This window comes from Stegodyphus dumicola, chromosome X1 (genome assembly GCF_044657685.1).
Source record: "Stegodyphus dumicola isolate Sdum_Otavi_A_Nest chromosome X1, ASM4465768v1".
Classification (NCBI taxonomy): Eukaryota; Metazoa; Arthropoda; class Arachnida; order Araneae; family Eresidae; genus Stegodyphus; species Stegodyphus dumicola.
Window position 1 is genome coordinate 124,381,768 of NC_140780.1, and position 22,696 is coordinate 124,404,463.

The 22,696-nt window shown below is 33.8% G+C and overlaps 1 protein-coding gene across 1 annotated transcript in view; it reads right to left on the minus strand.

Moving 5' to 3' along the window:
- Positions 1-20,164, minus strand: part of Hsdl2 (Hydroxysteroid dehydrogenase like 2) — a 37,902-nt gene extending 17,738 nt beyond the window's left edge. The window contains exons 1-2 of the mRNA XM_085807099.1: positions 20,008-20,164; positions 13,610-13,773 (exon numbers count right to left, since the gene is read on the minus strand). Coding sequence (XP_085663225.1) covers positions 13,610-13,773; positions 20,008-20,021 — 178 coding nt within the window. The 5' untranslated portion in view covers positions 20,022-20,164. The remainder of the gene's footprint in view (positions 1-13,609; positions 13,774-20,007) is intronic.
- Positions 20,165-22,696: the final 2,532 nt, after the last annotated feature.

The window sequence follows — 22,696 nt, forward strand, 5'->3', positions numbered from 1 at the left end:
ACATTCAACAGAACTTAATTCAAAACAGAGAAAGCTAATCCGATTTCACCGCGAATTTGCTACAGTAAACAACAACAGTTATCCAAACAACAACTGAATTGAAATACTTTCCACCAGCTTTTATAAATGCTCGAGAATATTCTTGTATTTTCTCGATTTTATGGGTAGCAAGAGTACAATTATGAGATATCTGTTTATTAAAATGTTAAATGCACGTGCTCCTGTATTTTAATTTTTCCGGGGTAGCTTTCTCTTCAAATAAGTCTTGTGCTTCATTGCACGGGAATATAAAACAATTTTAATTAATTCTACTAAACATAGCTAAATAAATGCAAAAACTGTAACAATATAATTTAAAAAATTAGCTTTTCAAATGAAATATACAATGTAAAAAGATTTGCTTTTCAGACTTCAAATATCAAACTGTTGATTCCTGAATCTCCAAATAATGAAATTCTCAGAATAATATAATGATACTTATGTTTTAGCCACTGCCCATAGATACATCACCAAAAACGCCATACTCATACCTTACTCTGCATTCCTTTGAGTTACTGACAACCATAGAAGCTTTTCCAGATTCTTCTAGAACAGTGATCCCCAAACCATCGATTATGAGCTACTAGTAGCTCAATAGAGGAAATTTTCAGTCAATCACGTTATCGCTCCAGTTGGTAACTCTTGATTCCTTCACCGAGCTGACACTGATGATAACAACTGCATTCCCATGTAACTGCCATGGTCAGCCTCACCTCCTAGTTGATTGTATACGTGCGAGGTTGTGAGCCTAATGTTTTTTGTGTGTATATTAGACATTTGCTAACTTGGATAGTTTGATTTATGCATTGGCACAAAGCTAAGTCTGTTCTAACGATGGCAAATTCAAGCAAAACACTTATCACTTTCATTCAGAATGGGAAACCAATTACTTCTTTACCCAGGTAAAGGACAAATGGGTGTGTTTACTGTGCTATGCAAGTTTATCAGTTGGGAAGCAAGGGAATGTCAAAGGTCACTTCAAAACCGTTATAAGCAGGGATTGAAAAGGAGCTCTCACTGAATTCTGTTCTAAGGAAAGAAAGATTAACTGTTTGACTGCTACGTGGCACAAATGCACTGTGTTCTTGCGCTGTGAGTTTCAGTGTGTCTTTGTTGCTCTGTGGGTGTGAACGTAGTCAGTCTGACCTCACGTGTACTTTGTAACACGAGTGCATTCTAAAATAACTGTGTCACGGTTTTCAAGACAAATTAACGCTGAGCTTTTGCGCCGCGTAGCAGTCAAACGGTTAAGGCAGCTAAAATCTAAACTTAATGCTCAACAATCAACTTTTTTAAAACCATTACACAAGAATAAATCAGAAACTGAATAGTCATACAAAGTTTTAAATATTATCGCACAGAATAAGGAGCCATACGAAGATGATGAAATAATCAGCTGCAGATGCATTATTTGATAGTTCAAAAAATAAAACTGAGATAATGTCTTTTATTAAATCTGTACAGCTTTCTGCAAATACAGCAATGAGATTATGAGTTCTGATGTTACCTCACAACTGCAGCTATTTCTCTTTGCAACTTGACGAATCGGATGATATAGTTGATACAGCTCAATTGGAAATTTTTGCAAGAATGGTTTTTCAATAATTTTGAAATAAGAGAGAAGCTGGTAAAGATTATACCATTAACAGGATACACTACAGGACAGGACATGTTTTTAGCAGTTAAAGATTTTATCAACTCTGAAAATATTACTATCAAGAAGTGGGTGGGCTTAGCAACTGATGGAACTCCTGTGATGGTAGGTAGAGAAGTCGGATTCATAACCTTGTGTCACAAAGACAACCGCTTTTGGAAATTTCTGCCTTACCATTGTGTAATACACTAGGAGTCACTGCGCGGAAAGTTTTTAAGTATGAACAATGTAATAAAAAGTCAAAAACATAGTGAACAAAATTAGAGTACATGCAATTCAGAGATGTTTGTTCGGATCACTGACTGATGAATAAGATAGTCAGTATGGTGATCTAGTGCTTCATACAGAAGTTCATTGATTGAGTAGAGGTGGAGTTTTCAAGAGTTGTTTCCTGTCTTAGTAGAATTTTTAAAAGAACAAGGTGAATCCTTCTGTGAACTAGATGATTGCAGGATTTTGCTTTTTTCACAGACATCACCAAAAAGTTTAATATCCTTATTTTGTAGATTCAAGGTAAGGGTACAGATATTGGCAGAACAATTTCAGATGTTACTTGATTTTTAAAAAAGTTGGAAGTGTGTGTGTGAGGGGGGCATATCATTCAAGGTGAATACAAACACTTTGCCTGTTTGAAAGAAACCTTTGACAAGCAAGGGTCTTCAAAACTTCCTTACAACAGCAAAACAATGCATCAAAATTATTTTAGATTTGAGAAGTGAATTAAACAAGTGCTTCCAAGATTTCAAAAACATATACACTGTGGCACAGTTTGTCAAATTGCGTTTTACAGAGATTGATTGCTGAAGAGTTCTCTACTTGTGTCATGGAGCATTTTGATTTTCACTTGTGTCATGGCACATTTTGATTTTCAAGAAGACAGTGCTGCAGTGGAGTTGGAACTGACTGATTTTCAAAATGATTTATCTGTAAAATTGCTTTCTTCAAGCTCTGAAAATGTCTGACCTCTTGTCCTTAAGAAAAAGTACCTAATTTTGGTCCAGATTTGTCTAAATGTGAAGGCAATGTTCAGCTCTACATATTTCCTGAAATAAGAAAACTTGTTTATGACAACAAAAGGTTCCATCCTTTTCATTAAAGTTAATAAGACCAATTAAAAAATCTGTTATTACATTTGTTATTTATTACTAATTATTACACTTCAATTTCTTTCTTATGTGCAATTCAATTTAAGTTTCTTTTTGTGATATACATTTTAATTAAAACTGATTTCATATTTACTAGAAATGTAAGTTTATAGGCAATAAATAGATGTAAAATTTGTTTTAAAAAGTTGGTAGCTCTTTTGATTGGTAGTTCACAGCAAGATTTAAAAATGATACACTAGCTCAGAAGCTTCACAAGTTCGGCAACCACTGTTCTAGAAAGATGCATTTTTTTATCTTTTTTGAGAAGATTAAATTTGTCTTGCATTGCCCTAAAGGAGGATGGGTATGGATTCTTTGATACTTTTTAATTACCTACACTCCTCTCCCAAAAAGCTGCCAACCATTGGCAACTAATTTTTCACCACGCTGTGAAAGATAACAGCCATTTTCAAAAATGGCAGTGCACTAAGAATTACATAAAACAGCAACCAATTAACAAAACTTAAAATGCAAGAAACATCCATAATAAAACATTACTTTTTTTACACACTGTTCTTTCTAAGTACACATGCTGCATCAGAGAATTGCAGAAATTTGGCATCGTGCATTACTTGACACTGCCCACACTTTTAGTTTTTCCGATCTACACAGTATTCTATTTTTTTCCTGAAGAAATATCAGACAACTGTACAATTTTGATATCGATGCACAAATTTTGATCCATAAACTTCGATCATTTACAAAGTACAGCTTCGTGGGATGCGAATTTTTAAATTTTCTTACATTTGGCAAAACACCAATTCTTGAAAAAATGCAACACTTTCCCTTTTTTTTCCCAAATGGCAAATTTCACAGTCTCATTATGAATTCTTGCCAGAAAGAAAAAAATGCAATCAGTGCAATAAAAACAAACATTAATGGGCATTAAATCTGAAGGCGGAAACATCTGGATTGCTACATAAATACATTCTGACGATACAGCACACTGCCTCATGAATACTTTTAAGGGGGGGGGGTGTTTAATCATAAAGTACCATCATTTTTTTAACTTAGTACCAACTTTAGACCAACTACATGGTGGTCAAAATAAAACTGGCTCGGAAAATGTGTACAATTCTGACATTAAATCCTCTTCCCTGCGCAGTCTGTTTCATGTATTTTGTCACTAAATTTTCCATTGCATATTTCACTAGAAGTTTTGCCCAAACACTTCCACACTCTTGCACAAACATATCAGTACAAATTTAAGAGTCCACCATGTAGAGCTCCTGTTAAAACTAGTGCAGAGCTGCATCTATTTTTTTTTAGGCAATTATTTTCCTGCAGAGAGATTTCAGCACAATGTTCATTTGCCTTTTCTTAATTCTTACTATATTTTGCATCATAATACTAGATTTGCCAAGAAATACAATAAATGCAATTCATTATTTTCATGCTTATTTTGCCAAAATTGTTGCAAGTGTTCTAATCTTAAACAATAAAAGTGAGATGATGGATGATATAACATCAATAAAACAGTGGACAAAGTGTTTAAATAAGAATTAGGCTTTGGTTCTAGATAAGTCCCTTGCCTTCTTATTTTGCAGAAATCATATACAGGTGAAGACAAGGTGTGCAAAACGGTTACATAATTACACACAGATCGGTTTGTTTAATGCTAGTGCCAAACAATATCAACCAGAAATTTCAAAAAGAAAATGTTTCAGTATCCTTCTCATATTGAAAATAGATTTCACCAAAATTTTGCCAAAAGACACCATAGACTGTTGGCAAGTGTATTGGTGGTTACTGGTTATTATATAAAAAATATGCAAATACTCTTAAACTTTCATACCATGAGTTGCCTTTAGTATATATATTACGTATGGGTGTGTAACAACTTGATTATTTTCAGTTTGTGTTTACTTACATATTTACAAAAATCCCACATCAAATGATAAATATCTTTGTTGTCAAGATGAATGTAATGCTAAACAGAAATGACATGAATTTAAGTTTTCAAAAATGAGGCCAAAATGCAGATGCAACATTAAAAAAAAAAGTAAGCAGGAAGGAATCTTATCAAAATTCACTTTTAAATTTCCCTGATCAAATGCAGTGTACTTAATATTTTAGAAATGTGAAATATAAAATATAAAATTTTTTTATCAGTAATAATAATTTTATATATTCACCATAGAATACAATACAGTAAGAAAATTATAAAAATTTTATTTACTTTATATTACTGCAAAGCAAATGAAGAAGCTGCATATTTGCATATATGTGAGTGTGTATATACATCTACACCATTAAAAATCTGGGTTTGTTAAAAATTTTTGACATCATAATGGCTTTGTTCTTTCCCACGTGCCCTTGGCTCAATATTAGATAAACAGAATGACTGGAAGTAACAAGAAGACATTTCCTAATTTCTCAACAAAATGTTCCCCTCCCACAAAAAAAAAAAAAAAAAAAAAAAAAAAGAGAGAGAGAACAAAACCTACATTATTATTATTATCATTTTTTTTTTTTTTTTTTTTTTTTTTTTTTTTATTCTTTTCTAACACAAGCTTTCACCAGTTTCCACAATTTTAAGGTTAGGATGACATAACAAGGAATTGGCAGAACAACTATATTTCTAAAGAGAAGAGTGAAGAACAGTTTATTAATGGGGCAGATGAGAGCTACGTTTTCATAAAATTATACCAAATATGAGATGACTAAATACTTTCAGCACTGAAACAGAGATTACAGTAACCTTTCATTTTATAGAGTGGCAATTTTCCTTTTCTTTTGAGTTGTTTAAATATGAACATTTTACTAAAAGGAATGAAGTGCACTTTTTCCTCAACCTCTTTTACTTTTCAAAAAGGGTTTTGATTCTCCTCGAAATTTTTGAAAAATTTTTGTATTTTTTATAACTTTCCTAGAGTCATGAATGACTTTCATTTAATTGAACTTACATGATTTTCCAGGAGAGTGAGAAACATGTTTCATGTAAATATACATAAGTAACTAATAAGCATTTACTAACATAAAGCGCAAACAGTTTTCTTGATAACTTTAAAGTATTGACTGTGAATTTGACAAAACTTCAAGGAAACATTTTTATTGAAATAATAAAATCCATTAGCAACAAAGTAATTGTAAGAGATGGCTGCTGCAGACAGACGATTACGTAATGGCTGGGCGAAGTCAACAGAAGGAGCGCCGCATTTGATTGGACTATTTTTTATTATTCTTATATTTTTTTTCTTTAACTGCGAACTAAGCGGGCAAATTCCCTTTTCACTCAGTTATATGTATGCACTTGATAGAGTAATGTAACATTTTCCGTTTGTGAGATATCCATATTAAAATCTTTATATTAATAATCCCTGCTGTTATTATTTAATTTGTAACCTGCATGTTGTAGCCCTGAGAGTTGCAACATAGTAAATCTGGCATCCGCTACTTTATTATTTTATTTTTTTTTTGATGAAATATGGATATAAAAGTTTTGAAAGCAAAAAGAAAGTTGCTGAGAACAACTTTTATGGTATGCTGCAATGAAATAGCTCAGAAGATCGAAAACAAAAGTTTAAAAAATGATGAAGTCGGTACGTTGTTTAAATAGATTCAGGACAAATTCACACATTTAGAAGCAACTCAAGAACTTCTTTCGAATTTGTTGCTAAGTGATGATACCCTGAATGATGAATATTCCGAAGATTTTTTGAAAGCAGAAGAATATCGAGACAAGTTTTGCTTGAATTGTTCGCTGTTAGAAAATGCAAAGAAGGGAAATTCGGTTACGGAAGGAACAACAACCGAGCAAAAAAGGAAATTCAAGCTTCCGAAACTTGAATTGAGGAAATTTAGTGGAGAATCAAAAGACTTTGTTTTTTGGTCCCAGTTTGAAAAGATTCACAAAGATGATTCTATTGTGGATGAAGACAAATTTCAATATCTGTTACAATGTGTGGTAGCAGATTCTAAAGCGGCAATACTGGTAACTATTTCCGCCAACTAAAGAAAACTATTCAAAGGTGATTGCACAACTTAAAGAATGCTTCGGGAGAGATGAACTTTTGGTTCAGATTTATGTACGAGACCTACTTTCCATAGTAATGAAAAATACTGCTGTTCAGATCAAAGGAGATTTAGCTGAACTTTATGATTTACTTGAGAGCAAGCTTATGACACTCGAAAGCCTCGGTAGAACTAAGGAAAAATTTGCTGAACTTTTGGAGCCACTTGTTGCGTCCTGTTTACCAGAGACGATTCTTTGTGCGTGGGAAAGAAACCGCTTGATGGAAGATACTGCATCACAGCAAGATAGTGTGGCTTCTTTGCATAAACTTTTGTGCTTTCTTCGAAACGAAGTGCAAAGCGAGAAAATGATTAAGCTCGCTCGTACCGGGTTGGGAGCTTCACGTTCTGCATATTCGCATCTACATGCTGATGATCCGGGTTGCTCTACAGCTGCTGCCTTGTTAAATGTTCAAGACAATACAGGTAGGCGAAATTTACATTGTATTTTTGTGAGAAATCCCACAATTCTGCCAAATGTTTTTCTGCTCGCAAAATGTCTTTAGAAGATAAACGAAAGCTTTTGGTGCAAAAGTGCACCTGTTTTCACTGCCTACGAGTTGGATATAGTTCACGGGCATGCAAAAATAAAGTAAAATGTTTAACTTGTGATAAATTTCACTATACCATTATGTGCTCAAATTGCGAACCTGTAAAGCCAAATGAAACTGACAGTACTGGTTTTTCAAGTAATGTATTGTCTAATCAGTCAACTGTTAATGAAAATGTGTATTTGCAAACATTTGTTTTAAAATAGTATTCGAAGGTAGACAACTTACAGTTTGTACGATTTTGTACAGTGGTTCTCAGAAATCTTATTTATTCTTATTATTCTTTAAAGTATTGACTGTGAATTTGACAAAACTTCAAGGAAACATTTTTATTGAAATAATAAAATCCATTAGCAATAAAGTAATTGTAGGAGATGGTTGCTGCAGACAGACGATTACGTAATGGCTGGGCGAAGTCAACAGAAGGAGCGCTGCATTTGATTGGACTATTTTTTATTATTCTTATATATTTTTTTTTCTTTAACTGCGAACTAAGCGGGCAAATCATCTTAAATCTTAAAACAAACCATTTATAATGGTTTGGGGGGGGACAGACAAGTCCTCATTCCCATTTAGTGTTTGATGTTAATTTCAGAAATTCTGAGGGCACGTATGACCAAAAGCTTGAAGTACTTTCTCAAAACAAAATACGTGAATGTGTTCCAAAAGTAGTTGATCACAATACCCTGAAAGAATTTAAAGAAAGAAATATTACCTTGTCTGATTTGCAAGCTAAAGAATATGACATTGAATTGATTTTAGGAGCAGATGCCATTGGGGACATTATTACTGGCAGCTCTCTGAAACTGAACTCGGGTTTAACTGTAGTTGAGACTAAATTCGGATACACTGTGATTGGTAATGTAGTTTTTATTGCATTGTGCTAATCTTAGCATAACTGAACTCTGGAATTTAGATGCCATTGGCATAACAGACCCAACTGAAGATGTTAAACGTAAACTTGCTCACTCTGACACCATTAAGCAATTTAAAGAGAATTTAAGTGTTCTTCCTGATGGCCGATATGAATTGCCACTACCCTTTAAATCTGAAATTCTGTTACCTAACAATAAGTATAAGAATTTTGAAAGGCATCAAAGAATGTGTCAACGAATTAATGAGGAAAATCAGTTAGATGACTATAAGGTAGTTTTTAAGCAATGGGAAGACCTAAAAGTAATAGAAAAGGTTCCTGAAACTGAAATTGATAATTTGAGTTATTATTTGCCCCACAGACCTGTTATAAAGCATACTAGCCAGACAATGAAGGTAAGGCCAGTGTTCGACGCTTCAGCCCAAGAGAGAAATTTACCATCTCTAAATGATTGCTTAAATAGAGGGCCAAATTTAATTGAACTCATATCTGATATAATTGACAGGTTTAGATTGTATTCCATTGGTGTATCATTGGACATTGAGAAAGTGTTTCTTTAGCTGAGTATTATCCCAGAGCATAGAGATTATTTGAGGTTTTTTTCTTCCAACTCTTGAAGAACCTATGATTTACAGACACTGCAGAGTGGTGTTCGGCATTTGTTCATCTTCATTCCAACTCTCTGCATCGATAGAGCATCTCTTGGATAATTCCCCTGCCGAGTTCGACGATGTGACCCAAAAATTAAAGCATTCATTTTATGTTGACAATTGTGTCACTGGGGTTCCCGATATCAAACAGAAAGAAACTTTTATAGTTAAGACGACAGAAGTAATGGCCCGGGGATGTTTTAACCTACGGGGTTGGGAAAGTAATGTTTCAGGTCGTATTTCCCGTAGTTCAGGTATAACTTCTCTTCTTGGAATCTTATGGGATTTAGATAACGATACATTAAAATGTAATCTTCATTATTCAATGGATAATGAGATACGTAAACGTAATATTTTGGCTATGGTACATAAAATTTTTGATCCGCAGGGTTATTTTGAGTCCAACTACCTTGTTACCTAAGTTACTATCACAGGAGGGTTGGAGTATGAAATTAAAATGGGATGACCCTTTGCCAGACAACATTCAGAAAACTTTTCAGAAGTGGCAGGATGAAATTAAATATCTTGAGAAAATTAGTATTCCATGATATGTAGAGATAAATGAAAATTCAGAGCTGCATCTATTCGTTGATGCATCTAAGAGCTCCTATGGTGCATGTGTCTACATTAGAACTGTAACGCCCGTGGGAGTCAAAATTCGATTGATCTGATCCAAATCCAGGGTAGCGCCATTCAAATCTCTGACAATACCCTGGTTAGAATTGATGATCTACTGTATTGGCCCCGAGACTGGTACACTCAGTATATGCCGCCTTAGATTTGCCTAATTTGAAAATTATTGCATGGAGTGATTCTATGGTAGCACTCTAGTGGATTCTATGGTAGAACTCTAGTGTAACCTTAAATCAGTTGAAGAGGAAATACCTTCGTATGCAATTAGGTTTCTGAATTTTCAATCCATCGTACGTTTAGTCCCATAGATATTGATGTTTGTGAAAAACGCAAAAAGTAAACATGCATTTCAAGAAACTGGAGATTTAACCGTTCATGAGATGGAATATGCTGAAAAAACTCTTATAAAAATTGTACAAAATAAGTATTTTCCCTCCGCCAACTCTATTTCCAATATGAGTGTCATTTCAGACAGAGAGGGTATAAAAAAGGGTGAAAACGTGCATTACAGAGTGATCAGATGACCCTGAATTTATTTGTCCAATTATTTTACCAGATCGTTGCATTTTCATTCAACATCTGATAGAATATTATCATTTACAAAATTGTCACACTGGAACCCAAATATTACTCGGAATATTAAGGGAGCGATTTTGGATAGTGAGAGGCAGAAGAGTGGTCAGGAAAGTCGTAAAAAATTGTGTAAGATGCAATCCATACAAGGCCAAGTTTCCCGGTTGCGAGCTGGTGTCGCTACCAGGCGATCGTGTCAATGACGCAGCGGTGTTCGAGGTAGTAAGAATTGATTTGGCAGGACCCTTGTATGTGAAGGGAGGTGAAAAAGTTTGGATTGTTTTGTTCACATGTGCAATATATAGAGCCGTTCATTTGGAATTGACTTTTTCATTGTCTGCTGACGCATTCTTGTTGTCGTTGAGACGATTCCTAACCAGAAGGGGGAGACCGAGAATAATTTATTCCGACAACGAAACTAATTTCAGAGGAGCACCAATAGAACTAGTAACATCGATTGGGAACTATTTTTGAAGAAACCGGCTATACAACACATAATATGGAAGTTTAATCCTCCCACAGCTACTTGGTGGAGAGGCCTGGTGGGAGAGGTTAGTTCGCGTAGTAAAGGAACTGTTGAGAAAGACACTTGGTAATGCGGTTCTTAAAACCGAGGAATTGTACACAGTATTGTACGACTGCGAGTCAATAAATAACTCTAGACCTCTTACCTATCTGTCCAAAAATCCAGATGATTTAATCTCACTTTCCCCAGCCATACTTCTCATTGAAAATCATAGCTTAGGTGTTCCCAATGTTGATTTCTGCGATTCAAAAGGTTTTTGAAAAAGGGCTAGACATCACCAAAAACTGCTTAATGATTTAAGGCATAGATTTAGGCCTTCTGGTACAAAATAAGAAGGGTCCATCATCAGAGCTACGGCTGGGTGAAATTGTCCTAATAGGAGATGACATCAAAAAACGGATGCATTGGCCTTTAGCTAAGGTCATTTGACTAATTCCTGGGAAAGATGGCAAGGTGAGAACTGTAGAACTGACGACTCAAGCTGGTTTGCTGCTTCGTCCCATTCAGCGAGTCTTTCCATTGGAAGTGCAGTTAACGGACACACCCACCGATCCCATACATGATAACTCTTTTACTAATCATATTTCTTCTATTTCTAGTGATGAGCATTCAGATTCTAATGACTCTAGTAACATCCTGTAAGGTGCTAAGTGTCAAGATTTGGACATGTGATCAAGGTGCCTCAGAGATTAGATCTCTTCGACCAGGTACTATATGTCATTGAGCCAACCTGAAGTCGACTCAAAGAGGGGGGAGAATGTAGGAGACGGCTGCTGCAGACAGACGATTATGCAACGGCTGGGCGAAGTCGACAGAAGGAGCGCCGCATTTAATTGGACTATTTTTTCTTCTTTTTTTTTTCTTTAACTGCAAACTAAGCGGGGAAATTCCCTTTTCGCTCAGTTATATGTATGCACATGATAGAGTAATGTCACATTTTCCGCTTGTGTGAAATATCCATATTAAAATCTTTATATTAATAATCCCTGCTGTGATTATTTAATTTGTAACCTGCACGTTGTAGCCCTGAGAGTTGCAACAGTAATATTCAAAACATGTCATTTCTTGTGAAACAATTTGTGGTACTTTCTAACAGGTTAAAGTTCCTTATAAAGGACAAGTTGGCAAATCTGCTGATCTTTTCATCTATTGTTACTCGGCAAACGTTAACAATATATCTATAGAAAGTAATGAAAAATACAATTTACAATGAACACAACAAAAGCAATTAAAAATACCAATTAAATTATAAAAATGATACAATATGCAAACACTATTACTTCTTTCCTCTCCATATACACAGCAATCTATTTTCACTTTAAAAACATCAGAGAGCTGCACACTCAGCATTGTGCACATTAAATTCCATATATACCATATTATACATTAGTGACTTTCTTTCTGTGTATACAATGGTATTTTTTTCCTTGAAAGACATCAGAGAATTGCAGAAAGTTAGCATTGCCCACTTTAAATATTGTATATATTATGACACATTATGGCTTTTCTCTTCATGTATACAGCAATCTGTTTTCTTTTAAAAATACATCAGAGATATGTACATACTCAGTATTGTGCACTTACTAAGATTGATTATAAATTATTAAAGAAGGATTATATGATACCTAAAAAAATAAAACCCTTACCTTGAGAAATTAATTACCGGATGAAGGAAAAACTTTCTTTGTGGCCTCTATAAATAACAAACTGTTGTTGAAGATACATTTAACAGTTTCATGTACAGTTTTTTTAATAGAACTCCACAAACATTAAATAAGAGCTGTGTGTACACCAGAAACATGGTCTTTAAATGATACACTAAGGTTCACTGAAAGATGTATATATCCTTATCTTTAAGACAATTAGAGCCTTACAGCAGTCTGAAATAATAACTGATACCCAGTTTATATATCTTTTAATAACTTTTAGCAGAACTTCCTTAGTTCTCTCCTCAACAACTTCAATATACATATATCAGACATCTTTTAAACTCCTTCAAACACTCTAGTAGCATTCCCTGTGTTCCTATAATTATACTTATGCTTCTTGAACTTACTCAATTATAACAGGACCCCTAATCATGCTATTTTTGAACACACACATCTTCTCACTTACTTCACTACAGAAATTCATCTAATCTATGACACATATTCCCCCACACTTGTACAGTATTAAACAAGTTCTTGTATAGTCTTAAGACTTCCAAGACAGAACTACCCATAGTCCATTAAATTCTGTTAGTAATTCAATTTTTACTGTTTATCTGCACTCCATCATAAAGTCACAAAAAGTATTCACGAGGCAAAGCAATATGTTGTCAAAATAGTTCATGGCAACCCACAATGTTGCCAAAAATTATTTATGTGACAGCTAAAGGTATGCAAGTAGCATATCTGTTTTGACTGATGTACAAAGCTGATGTTGTAAGCTAAGTTTGTACAATTCTCTTATGTGTTTCTAAGTGAAAACAGACTGCTGCGGATACAGGGAGAATCAAAAAGGCAAAAAAGGATTTCTTGGAAAAGGTTAGTGTTTCACTACTGATGTTTCTTACTTTTTTTAATTTTATTGATTGACTGTTCTTGTATAGAATTTTTAATTCACAAACACTTTGAAAATGACAGTTGCCTTTCATGTATTAGCTTGGTGAAAAAATTAGTCGCCAACAAGTTCACAACTTTTGGTGGCAATGTAGACATTCAGAAAGTATCAAATTTGTTTTGGATGACTGAAAACTTAGTATCCCCCTGGATTATTCAAACAGCTTCAGTAAAAGATTTAAACTGATATTGTATACTTTTTCAAATGAATTTAAATGAATGTCAGAAGACTTACTCTGTTATTCTATCAACTATTATTATTAGTCAAGACCACATACATTGAATTGTATGGATTAGTTAAACAATTTTTTAAAGTAAAAATACTATATTATATAAATAAACTGTTTTACCTTCCTTGGCAGCAGTATAAATTGTTCCAGGCAATTTTGGATGAGGATCAGCAGTTTTTGCTGCAATAACGACATTAGCACCATCTCTTGCTGCTTTCAGAGCTATTGCTTTTCCTATTCCTCTGCTTGCTCCAGTAACAAATATTGTTTTCCCAGCTAACTTCCTTTTTGGAAAAATGTAAAAAAAAAAAAATTAAATTTTCATACTGTAGTTTATAAATACTGAATGATAAAGGTTATAACACAAGAATGTCCTCATAAGTTTTGAAATTTTATGTAGTAACGAAATGGATACACTGATTTCAAAAGAAAATATATATATACATAGTCACTACATAAAATTTTATTTAACTGCACATCAACATATTTGATTATTACTCAAAATGTAAATATCATACATAAATAATTCCAATAACAATTTATCAATCAAACATTATTTCAGAAGTATTACTGCTAGGCATTTTAAAGATCATGTTTTTAAATTGAACAAATTTTTGGCTATCCATTCAAAGCTGCTAAATCTTTAAATTTTAATTGACATGATATTCAGGTAGATTAATTTCATTTTATAGCATATTTCTGATTTTGGATTCATTTACAGATGCAGAGATCATAAAAATTACAATCTTAGTAAATGCAGTATGATAACACTACTTCGCAGTTAAACATTACAGCCATAATGTTAATTCACTTAGACAGCATTTAATGTGAAATTTTACTATTCAGTATGATTATGTTCTGGTGCCATTTTATGACCATTGTTATTTTACAGTACCGCTTAACCCATATTTTCCATTAGTAGTAGAGATACTGTGGTACACATTCTTTTAAATCAAAAAACATCTAAATTGCACAGCAGCAATCATGACAAACTTTTTTAAGCTCTGATATTATATGCAATTTCTTCCCTAAACTTGTTATTGGCAAAAATCTATTTACGGGTGACCTTTGGCGATAATTGGCGGTACACGGACACCGAGTTTTTGCAATTGTTCGGCTTGTTATTTTGGCTTTGTGTAGCGGCGGCGATTTTTTTTGGGGAAAATCCTACACAAGTCAAAGAATTGCACAAAATCAGTATCCATGTATACATTGATGTATTTACACTTAAAAAAACATCAGAGAATTGCACAAACTAGGCATTGTGCACTCCCTTGACTTTGTCCATGTACACATAGATCTATATTCACTTAAAAAGTAAAAGAAGAAGCCAATAAAAAAATATATAATTTCAATACACTACATATCTGAACTAGAATCTGTATATAAATTCACAAAAATAAGAGTAAAAAATATCCCTCGTAGTGCTGATATCGTCCGACGTTCAACCATACACATTTCCTTCCTACAAACAGGACACTTAATAATGGCTATTAAGTAAACCTTCATTTACACACCAGTCAGTTAATGGTTTTTTTCCCGTTCATTCTAAATCGTACGGAACTTCAAATTAATCTTACCACATTCAGCCATTTTACAGTGTAAACCACAAAATAACAACGTACTTATCAAAAAGCCGACGCACACTTTCCATATTTTTTCCCATGATTCCAATTGACCACAATCATGCAACCAATTACATCATAATAGGGTTTCCATAACATTCAACTACTCATGTTACCATAAATGAAACAACAACTTGGCGATAAATGAAACCACAACTTAGCGATAATCCAAGGGGCATCCATAAATCTACTCTAACCTTGTTATTCTGTAAAAAAAGGTAAATTTTTTAATCTCATTATCATCATTTATTAAAACGGATTTCCATAAAAATGGTTAGGCTTAGCATTTTACAATACAGTGCAAGAGCATGCCAAATGACGTGGTGTTTTTAACAAATTTTGCAGTCATTAGTCTTATTAGAATATTTTTAATAACATGAATACCTTTTTAAAGTAATTTCAACAAAGAGCAAAATTTTAGACAATAACTTAATACTAATATAAGAAATGCTAGAAAGAAGGAATTCACATATTTTCTGAACTACATTAATTATAATATGCTTTCCAGACGCTTTCATGGTGTAGCATGCTTGGGAGATCTGGAGTTCGAATCTCAGCAAGGGCAATGCGGATTTCTTCAGTTTCTCAGCATAAAAATATTCTAAAAGACTCTACAAGTAGTGCCCAAACAGAGACTTATACAGTCAAAAGTCGTTAATTCGGACACCCATAATCCGGACCTCAAAGCTAAAAAATTTCTGCGCATGCGCCGCGTTGACACATGCGCATAGGCGTTTACGTGTGCCCGTAAGACCTTTACGACTGCGCATAGGCGTTTACGTGTGCTCGTAAGACCTTTACGACTGCGCATATGCATGTGCCCAGAATACGTTTTCGCGTGCGCGTTTTATGTATAACGGACGGTATAAGCTAAAATTATCTAATTATCTATTTCAGTTAATGTTGGTGATTGCATTGTTCCTTAATCTTCGAGTTGGGTCCGGCTTATTATTTTTTGCAGACTATAAGAGCAATTTTATAAAAGTTAACTTGAACTTTCGATTATGTCAAATAGAATTTCCGATGCAGGAGCTCCCAAAGGATCTACAAAACGAAAGTATGTTTCGATGTCCATCAAACAAAAAGTGGAATTGCTGCAAAAAATGGATAAAGACATGAAGAAGGTGACAGAGAGGTTAGTGAAAACGAAAAAATTTTGATTGACAAGTTAGTCGGTATTCTCGACACAGCAATTACGGGACTCGAACAGCGGAACTTTGTAAATGAACAAGAAATTATGTCTGTTTATAGAATTAAAGAGAAAGTATTATCACATAAAACGAAGCAACTTAAACAACTTACATTGAAAGAAATGTTTAATAAAGTAAACAAATAAATATTACGCTTTTTTTTTGTGTAAATTTTGATACCCTTTAAATCATAATTGTTCTTTATTTCATAAATTACGGTTTCATATTTTTAATTTTAGAATTTCTGCATGCCATCTTACGAGATTTAAAATGATGATCTATAATTCGGAAAAATCGATTATCCAGAATCGCGGAAGTTCCGACGAGTCCGGATTAACAACTTTTGACTGTATAATGTATTTTCTCCCTCCTTTCTGCATTCCTTCATGGTGTAACTGGAAGCACGCTCGATGTGTATTCCGGAGGTCCAAAGTTCGAATCCCGGCCAGGGCAATGCAGATTTTTTCATTTTCCTGATATAAAAAAATTCTAAAAGCCTCTACAATCATATTAACTACACATGAAAAATTCTACAACAGAATGAATAAGTTTAAAATTTTTGCTAATACAATATTGTTCATAATATATTATATGCAACTTTAACAGCTGAAGTATGAATACACAGCTAACAGGAACCTGACACCATACTGCTTACAATATTATGCAAGTTAATGCATTTTTCCCCTGGCAATGTTTTTGAATGACTTAGCAAAATTTTTACAGGCACTGCAATATTCCACGAACTGAAGTGGGCTTAGCAAACATTTAACCCTTTGATGGTTATGAACGAGTTCAGCTCTCACTTGAATCGTACTTCATAATGCGCGCAGAGGAGTTTCGCTCGGGAGCAAGATTTTGAACGAAATGGTTAGAAATGAGCACTACTCGTGTAGTGAAATTTTTCCCCAATGTGCGCACGCTGACGAGCTGAGCTTGTTCACCATTATTATTCTGCATTGATTATGCTATAAAGGCAGTTTACTCGCAAAATTTAGATACTTTTACTGTCTACAAATGGCAGTACAGGTTTCATGAATTTCTTTTAATAATGAACGGGGAATTTTTTTTTTTTACCTTGTTCTTTTTATGTGTATTTTGGCACATTTTTTAGGGTGTTTGTAAAGTAAAATGGCTCAAAAGCGAAAGTTAGATAATTATGATGGTGATTATGATTGTGATACAGAAAGCTTATCAAGTTTTGAGTCTGATGAAGACTTTCTCAGAAGATGATTCAAGCGATGAGGAAGTTTTTTCGAGTGTTCGACAGTGGCATAAAATTGATTCAAATTCCTAGCCGATTTAGTTTTACTGGTTAGTTTAGTTTACGATTTAGTTTTAAAGTATATCACACACAAAAAGATCTTTGTCTTTTATTTATAATTAACTATTATTATTTATATAATTGATTATAATAATTTATTATTTAATAATTATCATTTATTAGTTATTTTAAAGTACGTAAAAACTGTTATTTATGTACTACAAATACTTTAAGAAATTTTTAAAATGCACGAGGCGAGCTATCTACGGTATCGCCAAAGAAGGGTGACATTTTCGGAAGAACGGCGAAGGAAAACAGCTGCCACTTTTGACTGCTGTTTACTCGCAATACTGCGTGAATTCAGTAAACGAAAACTGCTCATTTCCCCAACTGTCAAAGGGTTAAGGGTGGGTTAAGGGTGCTCCTTGGATTTCGCTAAGTTGTTGTTTCATTTATAGTAATCCAAGTAGTTGAATGCTAAGGAAACCCTATTATGACGTAATTGGTTGAATTTGAATGATGATTACGTTGAATTTGAATGATGGGAAAAGATTTGGAAAGGCTTATTTGTGTGTTGGATTTTGCATAAGAAGTACATTGTTATTTTGTGGTTTACACGATAAAATAGCTGAATGTGGTAAGATTAATTTGAAGTTTCTGTACGATTTGGAACCAAAAGGGGGAAAGCATTAATTGACTGGTGTGTAAATGAAGGTTTACTTAGTAGCCATCATAAGTGTCCTGTTTGTAGGAAGGAAATGCTTATGGTCGAACATTGGAGGATACCATCACTACGGAGGATATTTTTTACTCTTATTTTTGTGAATTTATGTGTGCGATGGCAGTATACAGATTCTAGTTTAGATCATTTTAGGAACTTTTTGCATGCTGTTAAGGATTTGTTTTAAACTGAAGAAATAAATAAATAAGTAAATGGATATTTCCTTTGTGTAATGAATGCTAAGATGAATTTCCCTTTTTATGTTATTTCATTGTTTGATTTAAAATGTAGTTTATCGAGATTACATATTTTTTGTTGGCTGCTCCTTTGACTTTTTAAGTGAATATAGATCGATGTACATGGATAAAGTCAAGGGAGTGCGCAATGCTTAGTTTATGCAATTCTCAGATTTTTTTTTTAATGAAAATACGTCGATAGATACCGAGTTTAAGCAATTCTTTGACTTGTTATTTTGGATTTGTGTAGTGGCGATTTTTTTTTTTTTTTTTTGGTGCAAAAATCGGCACTACACAAAGCCAAAATAACAAGTCAAAGAATTGCACAAACTCAGTGTCCATGTGCCATCAAAAATCGGCAATTATCATCACGAGGCACCCATAATTATATTTTTACCTGAAGTGCAACTCATTTAAATTCCAAAATGACAAGATGGGCAGATTCTCAAAAGTTATAATCAACAGAACGTATTCCCTGAAGAATAATTTACTTTTAAAGAAGCACATCTTTCAAAACATAATACACTTCTTCATTCGAAAACAAAGCTTAACAAAGGTAAAATTATGCCAATTATCCAAGCTCAAACTGACATGAAACTCTTGCATCCCATGAAAATGAACTAATGAAATTTTGGAAAGGTACTGACAAATTATTTTGGCAGAAATTTTTCAATTATTATACATGGTAAATCACAGGATACCAAAGAAATTAAATCCAGTTGTACAGAAGATAAATAATTGTCTAATTACTATTAAACCTCACACCACTGTCTGTAAGTATGCCAAATAATATAAAGTGTGACATTCCAGTAACATATCATTAACACACATAGCCAGAATACACTAGTTTTACATTTTAAATAATGTAAATAAAGAATAAGGTGCATCAAGAGAAAGGAATATGTAATTATATAAACACGACAAACAAAAACACAGGCCAAAAAGTAAACTGATTAAAGTTCTGGGAAGGGGTAAGAAGCAAAACAGATTTTAATGCTAATCACGAAGATCAAGAGGCACTTCAGAATAATAAATTGAAAATTTTCTCGGTGAACGGACAAAAACTACGTCACTCAAATATTCGTGAGAATTCTACTGCATATGAAACCATTAAAACAGCATTAAGGAAACTGTTAGGATTTTGAAATTTTCACATACGTTGATAAATTCTCACGGCTTCTGCGAAATGTCGCATGTTCCGTATTAAACGTTCTCAACTCTTATGACGGGAAAAAAATAATTTAAAGTTTATTTCCTTTTCAAAAATAACACTCTGTATACTAACCATAAAGTCGTTGCACTAAATTAAATTTCCCATAATTAAATACTTTGCCGCTACGATCAAGTACACAGTCCCAAAACCAGCTTAGATAAGGAAATAACTAGTTGAAACATAGTTTTCATTAATACATTCTCTACACAATTATTTTTTCGATTAAATTTAATTATTAGTCCGTTTCATACAGTTTTTGCAGACAGACTTACCCTGTATTAATCATGTTCAAAGATTTACTATTCTGATTTCTTGATACACTGACAAGCAGACGATTAGTGCTTATTGTAGGAGGACCACACACGGTTCAGTGTCGTTCCAAAATGTACTTGAAAGAATTGAGGAAAAGAAATAACTTGTTTTGATTTGACGTTCAAATCACGTGCCGAAACGAAGATATCGTCTGCTATGGATATTGGAGACTTCCGTTTAAAGGGCTTTTTTAAATTCTCGGATGTCATTCAATATAAGATCTAATAAGAAATTATTTTAAACTTTTAAAATTAGGGAAAAGTTCTGCTGCAGCTACTGAATAAAAAAGAGGTAAACTTTGTTAACTCTAACTGCAAATTTGTAGCTAAAAATTCAGAAGACACGTCACACGATGTCAAGGAGGAAAGTGGGATCCTACCTACAAGCAAGCTGTACTTACTTCGATCAGCCAATGGTTAAGCTCCGTAAGAGGTGCTTTGCTCATGTACCGCCCACTATGGGGAGTGAAGCAAGAATCTGAGAGCAGTCATCTTTAATATTTGTATGTATCATAGTGCTATGCCGTGGTCCCAGCAAGTAACCTATCTTGGTGTTATACTTGACCAAAGATTAACATAAAAGCCCCACATTACACACGCAATCTCTAAGTTCCGGAAATGTAAAGCTACTCTTCATCCATTAATTCGCCGATTCAAGGTGCTTTCCTTACTTTCCTTCCTTCCGCCTGCTTATCATTAAATCTCCAATCACGTGTAGCATGTGACCCATCTCATAACTCCAACTTCTCCATTCGGTGCTTTTTACACAAACTTCGACATTGACGGACATGCTTCATTTCGTATAGCCTTTATTACGAACATTTTGCCATCTTTTTTTTCCACCCACGAAAGGACTTGCTACAAGAACTATTCTGCTTATTATAATTATTATATTAGTTATACGTTATGTTGTCATGCTACGTTTATAACATATCTTGTTAGCCTGGGATAGTGCTCCGGCCCGTGAACCCATATTTCGTGGCCTGCGTCCACCTAAGAAGGAGAAAAAAGCAATACTTTAGTCGGATTTTTTAAGTAACATATTTAGTTTCAAGCAAATCTTTAATTTCTGAATGAAGAAGAACATTCTCGTAAATTTCTATAAAAATTTGTTTGATATTAAAAGTGTTTTCGAAGACATCTTCAGTCTCAGTATTTTCTGTACCTCCTGAATGATTTTGGAGAAACATTGGTTTTCTATGGCCGAACTTCTCTCGCGTGATTTCAGTTTTGATCCAGGAAGAATCCTTAATTCTAGTCTTAACTGTCCTTTTGTTTTCAGAAGTCTTTTTATTGATCTTGAATTTAGGCCATCGACACTCGAGAATAAAATACGATCTGTGTGTGTGTGTCCTATTAGGCTGCCGCAGTGGCTAATCGCACCGATGGTGCGAATAGCTAACAGGCTATTCACACCACTTAAGTTCGCGCATGCGCACAATCAGCCCAGGTACCAGCATTTAACGCCGATTTCCGTAAGGCAGGAGGTAGTGAGAGCGAAGGTTGTTAACCCTAACTCAGCAATAGAAAGAGTTGTTAATAGTTCACCAGCAAGAGAATAATTTGCAAGTAATAATTATCAGTTACAAAGACGAAGTCAATCTATATACATGATAATATTCAGGAAATGATTAGATAAAATAGGGATTTAATGATGGTTCTAATTGCAAGCGAGGACGAGTAATTAGTTAAAAAATCTGTAGTGTATTGACAAAAAGGCTACAGAAATTACTTAAATTCTTTTATTTAACAGAGGAATTTTTATGCAAACTTAGACCCTATTCTTATAGCAAAGGACTGTCATAATTTATTATTCAATAAGAAAACTTACTGAAAATGATAATATTCTTATATATTCATCACTTTTTCAGTATCCACACAGGTTTATAGGTTCAAATGCCATATTTCAAAATCAAAGTTATTTATGAAATAAAACCTTACAAAATCTGATAAATAAATCTGATTTGTGTGTGCAAATTTTTAAATCTAAATCTCTTACATTAAATTATTTCTGTCTTTTAAATTACATCCCATTATTTATTTCAATTTAATTGATTAATGTGTTTGTACTAATATTTCAAAGTTCTTTGAAGCATTTTTTTGTGTCCTGAAAATGCCAAGTATTTCCATAAAAAAAAATAAGCAGGCATACAGAATAATTCATTTAATAGTTCATATAATCGCTTTTAATTTATTTCATGTCTAAATTTTCTACACAGAAATCCGCTGTCTAATTTTTAGTATCTTTTATAGGACGAAATTTTTCAAAGAGGAATGAATTAAAAGCTTGATTGAGCAAAACACATCTTTAAAGCTGAATGTATTCTAAGAAGTACAAAAAATGTCAACACGATTTTGCCCTCCCCTTCAAATCAGTCATTTAAACTATTCAAACCGTTCTGGAAAAGGATAAACATTGCGAATTGCGAAATCTGCCCTTTTTTATATATACTTTAATAAAAGGAAATGTGTTCCTTCCTTTTATAAGAAAAGGAACCCATTTTCCTTTCTAAACTTTTGAAAGTCGCCAACGCTTAAAAAATGATAAACTACGCCAAGGTAGAAACCCGCCTTTGACAACTCAATGCGCATGCGTGGTTAATGTTTGTGCGAATAGCTCAAGCGGCTAATCGCACCGGTGGTGCGAATA